This window comes from Tachysurus vachellii, chromosome 17, assembly GCF_030014155.1.
Source record: "Tachysurus vachellii isolate PV-2020 chromosome 17, HZAU_Pvac_v1, whole genome shotgun sequence".
In the NCBI taxonomy this organism is placed as follows: Eukaryota; Metazoa; Chordata; class Actinopteri; order Siluriformes; family Bagridae; genus Tachysurus; species Tachysurus vachellii.
Genome location: NC_083476.1, coordinates 21,043,742 through 21,051,241, shown reverse-complemented (window position 1 = coordinate 21,051,241; position 7,500 = coordinate 21,043,742). Strand labels below are relative to the sequence as shown.

General features: G+C 40.5%; 1 protein-coding gene across 1 annotated transcript in view; it reads left to right on the top strand.

Annotated features, from left to right (window-relative positions):
- The window catches only part of grk6 (G protein-coupled receptor kinase 6), a 33,216-nt gene that overhangs the window by 2,071 nt on the left and 23,645 nt on the right, over positions 1 to 7,500 (top strand). Inside the window, exon 2 of the mRNA XM_060890395.1 lies at positions 5,087 to 5,182. Within this exon, the coding sequence (XP_060746378.1) occupies positions 5,087 to 5,182 (96 nt within the window). The remainder of the gene's footprint in view (positions 1 to 5,086; positions 5,183 to 7,500) is intronic.

Here is a 7,500-nt window from a genome sequence, read left to right as displayed (position 1 = left end):
TTTCCAGCGTCGTCAGTATCGCTCTTTACGTCTTTAAACGCTCGTCGTACTTTTTCTTTTAAACGATCGAATTAAATTCAACATATTAAATATGTTATATGTTAAACTTTTCAACTTGTTGCTGATGCCGTGTAGCACACAGAAAACTGCTGACCGCTTTCTTTCTCACACAGACGCTTGTGATTGATTAGGGTAGCGTCGCTTTGATTGACAGGTCAGACGGAGTATGCCACGCCCACTTTCGGGACGACGGGGCGAACACTTTTCTGTCGCTGTTTCCCTCCATCTCTAGTCACCTGGACGGTTGTCGCTAACGCACGCCGTGTTGTGCTTCTACTAACCGGGACCTGATTTAAGGAGAAAAGTTTTACACAAGATCGATCAGAACTGTAAACATGAACGTTTTTATTTAAGCTGCACTCGTGACTTGTCGTGTTATTCGGGATATAGCGTTTCTATGCTGGTTGTTTTTCCTGTACCGTGAGATATCTGATGTCTGACAGCGACTCATGATTCAGTTATTTCCTCTTGCTAAGCCAAAAAAAATAAATAAATCCCAGGAACGTATAAAAATTTTGTCCGGCATTCGAACCTGTTTTTGTTTGTTTGTGTCTAATTTCCCCAGTCATGATGAGATATGTGAATGATTTTTCACTTGAGAGTTTATATACACAACACCATGTGTTGTATGAAACCCAGAAGGAGCTGTGTAGCATTCGCTTCCAGACCTTCTGAGAACTTGGATTCAATTTATTTGCATGTGTAAACAAACAGCGCATGTTATTTGCATTACTGTCCATACGTTCCATATTAGTATATACACTTTGCTGTCGGTATCATTAGCATATTTCTGATTCTCTTATTCTTTTACTGACTGTCATGTTTGAATTGCAAATAGCACGGCATCATCAGCGTTCGTCCGGCTTTATTTTTTTTCCGCTAAACTCCCGAACGATATAGTCAAAAGGTTCGATTTTTTGTAATATAAGAAATCGTCGATTTAACCGTAATCGGTGTGTCGTTATTATAAATCTGACCGAAATGATTCGTTTAGTCGTATCGTTTGAATCCGGTGATTCATCAAACACCCACAAAACACTCATCAGGAACATCGAAGCTGCTTGCAGCACATAATGAAAACATTTTGTGATTGGTTCCAGAGGTCATTTGCATATCGTATCCTCCTGCGCAGGCCAATATTGCGATAACGAGTCGAGGAATAAAGAGTGCAGGATTATTCTCTTCCTCCTGTTTCACCCTAACACATGTGAACACTTCCCTGTTCCCAGAATATCCTTTTTTTTTTTTTTTTTTTTAGTCACAAGGCTTTTTAAAAATCTGTCATTAACTAGTTTTTAACAACAACCGGACAGGAAATTGTACCCTTTGGATAAACGCATCATAAAAAAAATTGCACACTTTCCCCCAAAACTGGACGTCGCTATTCAGGATGTAACCTAAACTGGCAAACTATTTTGACACACTATATGGTACAGTACTACCGTGTGGTTTGGGACAAAGCCCATGACCCCTTTTTCCCCTCACATGCCTTGTTGACGTTAAAGCGTTTTTCCTAACGCCAAGGTCACTGTGTCCTGCACCTGGACCAGTCACTCGAAAAGCGAGGAAAGGAAAGCGAACTGCTGGGAGATCGAACAACATCTCTTTTCTTCTCTGTGAAGCAAACGTGCACGAAACAAATCCTGGGATTCGATCCGTTGCCGTGCTGAAGGTTTCCGTGCGACGGGAATTGTGTGCGTTTGGAGTCAATCAGCGACGTTTGAACAGTTAAACTGTAGCGACGTCCGAATTCACGCTACTGTATTACGTAATAGAATTTATTTAGCATTGATTCTGATTCTGACGATTTTACTTTTACGTAAACACGGCAGGATTTTATTTTAATTTCAATACGTCGTCCTTTCTTTAGTAACAACTCGTTCGTTTATGGACGTGCCACATGATCCGTCACGATCTTTTTACGGTTTTGCGTCTCGGGGAGGATTCTCTAACCACGGTAACGGTTTTATACCACAGTCGAATCTTCAGGACTTTTCTTGTCTTGCAGCAGATTTCACAACGAATGTTTCCAGCTACTCTAACGTAAGAAATAACAAACTAGCGTTAATCGTAGCTAACAAGAGTGACGTGTGTTTCGTTAATAAACAGAAAATTCTAATCGTTAGCAAATACGTGATCGTTTTTCATTCTCAAAATTTTGTTGTAAAGTAGAAACACTTAGTAGTTCGCGTTCTATCGTTCTATTTGTTTTGGCGTCTTCGGAAATGTTACGATTGTTAGTTATTAGCGTATGATTCTCAGCTTCACATTTAATGCCCTTGTTAAACTCTCCGTTTTCCAGGTTTAGCTCGGTCGCTACGCTACTGTCAGGTTTATTTACATTGTCTCCAGGTTCACTCCCAGAGACTTTAAAACTGCTTTGTTCTCGGTCGTATTTCTCTCGTCCCTCGCGTATAAAGAATGCGTACACGCTCGGTTTAGCTCGTACAGAGCCTGTATTTCTGACCTGCTTGTCAAGTCAATCATGGGTTGAATTTCCTAAACGAAGCTCCACACAACGATCATTGTTAAAAGCCGGAGCGTTGAGAATTGAGGATTGAACATTGAACATTTGAGCACTTTGATCTGAACTTAGGCTTTTGAAAAAAGGCTTTGGGAAACCAGTTTGACCGATATGCTCTCATTCGTAGCTCATCAGAGGTTCAACAGGAGAACAATCAGGTTTCTGTAGTCGTAGTTGAATGGCAGAAACAAAGATTTTAGAACACCATTGTTTGGATGTACTTTAGTGGCTTGATGTAGAATGGGTTAAAAAAAGTAACATAACGTCATGTTAAATGCACTGCCCAACGTTCCATCTCAAAGCCACTGGGATTCCATACCTGATACACCTGAGAGGAACTTTCTAGAAACAACTAGAAACTTCTTCAGTCTCCTCCAAGCTTCCAAGGACATTCCAGTAGGTGGATTGGGCATGCTACATCGCCCCAAGCTGTGAACTAGGGACCATAAATTATTCATGTGTAAAACAGATTACCTTATACCAGTTTCACACACAGAGGCTCCGCCCACAGCCACCAGATCTTGAAAATCTGGAAATCAGGTATTGTGGGTATCTGTTTGAGTCAGTATTTGTGAGTCTGTTTAATTCACACGACGGATCCATATTCAGATAACGTCCTCAGATACCGTGTACGGAGCCGTGCGCCAGCCAGGCTTCTGATTGGTTGAGGGGAAGGGTGTGTCCTGTTTGTGTCCAGATTACAGTACAGAACTTTATGCAAGACCTAATGCACCTTCTCCTTTAATTCACAGCTCGTTCTGTCTTAATTTAAGGTCCATATCTTCTAGTATTGCGTAGACACTTTAAATGCAGCACTTAATTTTGTGAGATTGTATGAAATTGTTTGAAAAAATGAAAATTTTTTTTTTTTATTTTAATAATTTTTATCAAGAAATCCCAGTTCTTGAAGTTGTATTAAACGTCATTTATCTGATTCTTTAATCCTGTGCAATTATTTAAAACGTTTCAGATCCGATCGGTGATTTTGTGTGAATCCGTCTTTTTAGATATTGCGATTTTTAAAAAAAATTTAGTTATGATTTTTTTTTTAATTCTTAAAATACGAATCTTTAAAAGTTGCCCATTGAATGTTAGAAATTTGTTAAAATATTCTCTTAATTTTTTTAAAGATTTGTAAAATGAAACTTCTTTTTGTAGATAAAAAATACAACCGTTTACATTTATTAAAAAAAAAAGTCTTATCGTAATTTTCTTTTAAACAATTTTCTCTTGAAATTTTGGGAAAAAGTAAATAGACGTAAATGTTCATTTATATTTATTAATATACGTATCTTGTGTCAGTGAAGCATATTTGAGTACCGCGACGTAATATTTTTGTTGCTATCGTCCAGCCCTCGTCTGATCTCGCCGCAGTTCTAACGTTTTCATGTCCACGTCTCACGTCGGTGTTCCTCTCGTGTAAACCTGCTTCACGTGAATCGTCTTCCTGTATCCGGCGTTAAGGAAAATGGCTGCATGGCGCTTTCCCAGGACGAGTTTTCCTTCTCTAAACATTACTGACATCCGCTCTGCCCTGTTGTGTCCGTGTTCCTGGAAACACGTGAATTATTTATACGCAGTCAGAGCAGACAGTCGAATCACTCAGGCGGCTTCGCTCAGACTGATGCGATGTTCCTCTGCAGCATCCTAATAACAGCTAGCTACACTTAACCTGCTCTTGAATTCGATTATAGACAGAACTGAATTAGAGCTGGAATCATCGTTTGATTTTAGGAGTCGAGGCTTCGTAGAAAAACCCGACGTCGTCGTTAACGCCGTTATCCGGTCTAGGATGTTAATTGGAAACACTTCACAGTAGGAACTTCACACCAGGGGTTGTGCTTAGTGCAGACTTATTTATTTATTTATCTATCTATCTATCTATTTATTTATTTATTTGTTTGTTTGTTTGTTGTAATGATGGCACTAAATGCATCGACACTGAATATTCGTATCATTTCTAAAAATAATCAATTCAATAATTTATTAAATGATTTAAAATGAATTCTATTTATTTATTAAATATTTATACATTTTTTGACATTTGACACACAATTTACGTATTTGTTGCATTTTAATTTAATTTCATTTAATTTTCTTTTTTTTTTAATTTTCCTCTAAATCAGGAAGTCATGTTATAACACCTCATAACATAAAGCATACAGTCATTTTCATATCAAAGATCATCGACCACGTCGACCGATACTTTGCTCACTACAGACTTTTATTTTTATTAACATTTTTAAAATTCAGAGCGCGGGTCTCGTCTCCGCAGCCGCTACCGCAAAGTCCCAGCACTTTTCCTTGGTCTTTCCTTCTCCCAGTAATGTACAGTAACTGGAAGTGACACGTAAGCTGAAGCGTATTCATACGAGCCTCACCTCTGAATTCAGCCCCCCACTGTAATTTCTTTGAAATGCGATTTCTATTTCTAATCTAATATTCTTTTACAGCCTTTATAGTTCCTGTGTCTAATTCGATCTTTGCTCTTCTCCTTTGCAGGAGGGGGTGGAAACCGAAAAGGAAAGAGCAAGAAGTGGAAACAGATGCTTCAGTTCCCTCACATTAGCCTGTGTGAGGAGCTCCGCCAAACTATAGGTAAACAAAATAGATCCTTGTCGAAAAATTGAACGACTGTCTTTACAACTGGGATGAAAAGAAAAGCTTCTCAGATTTTTTTAGCTGTACAGTTTTGGTGCCCAGCGTAGCCTCTGATTTCTGTTCCTGACTGACAGGAACCCAAAAGGAACCCGATGCTAGGCCTTTAGGGTTTCGGCTTGTCGCGATGCTTTTCATCTCAGCGCTGTCGTAATGAACGATTATCCGAGTGCTTGCTGTAGCTGAACCTGTTCACAGCTTGATCAGACATCTTTTGGCCCTTTTCCACCGAGGCAGTTTGAGTGCTGGTTCGGAGCCTAATTTAGAACCGGTTCTTTCTTTTTCGACAGCCAAAGCACCGGCTCTGAACCAGGAAAAGTGGTTCTTAAGTAGCACCAAAACGTTGCTGGTCTAGACTTAAGAACCGCTTGCGTCAGGGGCTGGGGGCGGGGCTACTGTTAGCGCCCGGGGGGCGGAGCTACTGTTAGCGCATTTGATAATGTACCTTAAGTATACTAATGTTTAATACACTTTTACTTTACCGCGATATGATACATTATCAGCACACATGATAGTAGGTAGCTACATGCTAAGGCTAACTTTTTTCTGTGTTAATGATAAAATAACGTTATGTACTTTTTCCATTACAACCTCCGTTTATACAGATTACACGGAGCTGCACGTACACGTTGGATTTGCCGCGTTTGGGTGTTAATGTAGGTTCACAAAGCCATGAGCATTAACAGTAAAGCAACATCCGCCATTGTTGATGTTGTGTTTGTGTTTGTCGCTGCTGCGCTAACGTTGCTGTGTAACGTGACACGTATACAGTGACGTCAGACTCGGCTCTGTGATGCTCTCTAACTGATGGAAAGGCAAACCGGTTCTTAGAAGGTTCGTCAGTGGAACCAACTTTGAACCATCACCAGCGCTAGCTCTGAACCAGCACCCGGTTCTTTCTGGTGGAAAAGGGGCATTTATGTCCTTAACTAGTCATACAGATGAAGTCGAAGACCATGGTTTTCCTCAGATAGCCTCAGATTCCTGCCTTTTTCTGACATCGTATCAGGTTCTTTTCCTGGCAGGTTCTAGCACTCATGGTGTTGAGCTGCTTTTCTGCTCCACACGGTTTTAATAAGCTGCCGTTGTGTCATCTCGAACCCGTTTTTCTCTGAATTTTCTCATCATCGCAGCGTTTCTCAAAGCTCTCGACATGTATCGTGCTAATAACAATAATAAATGGCTGATTGGATAATTAAAGGACCGGCGAGTGTAAATGTTAGCGGATCCTTTTCATATCAGGTATAATGATTATTCATTAATAGGATTCTGTTATTTATGTCGCGCGGATCTCCTTCTGTCCGCTCGTCAGCGTCGGTTCTGTAACCCTAGACATAAAATGCGAGATAAAAACCAAAGCACACGCAGAGCTGCACATGCACCACCTCTCTGAGGTCACAGCTTCATCACGCTTTGCTTTTGCAACTCTGCACTACCTGATTCAGGAAGACGGAAACTTCTCGATGTCTTCAGTGACGAAAGAGATTGTTTGAAAAAAGAGTTTGAAAAACTAAACCAACCTGCATGAGTTTTGGCAGTAGTTAATCGCAGGAGAAGAGACTGAACTTTTGTGGTTTCTTAACTGTTGACGTGTGAAAAACGAACACACCGCAGTATCAGTCAGCACCTGAAAACTCCTCCGTCTTAGTTTCAGTAACTATTCTGTCCAAAGGATTCGGTAGAGACGAACCGACGAGAAACCCGACAGAGATCCTGGAATTCAGCATCCATAAGAAATCGGTTACAAGAGTTACAGGACAGATACTGACTACGAAGGACTTCTGTAATAAAGGATCCTAGGATAAAGGATAAGAGATAAAGTTGTCTATCAAAAAAACGCTATAAATGATCTCTAATGCCAACGGTTTAAATAACGCCGCATCACAACGCCATTGCGGTCAGACGGTGACATGTTTTTGCAAAAATAAAAAACATGTATTAAAGATTTGGGAAGTGATATCAAACGGAACAAAGAAGCCGTACTACTGTATTGAGCCATTAAAAAAAACACTCCCTATGCTGTGGCAGATCGAGTCTTCTGTAGTTAGGTGGAGAGGAAACTGTGGCAAGGCCAAAAAGAGGAAGTCGTGCATGATGTTGTTCGCTCTGCTGCTTGCAAGACAGCGGGCGACGGCTCGGCTCGGCGGCGCAGAAGTTCTCATGTGGAACTGAAAGCGAATATTTCGCAGTTGATTTTGGGTTGAATCAGTTCCACGAACAGATCGCGGAGGTGAAGCGGCAAACGAACGAACGAACAA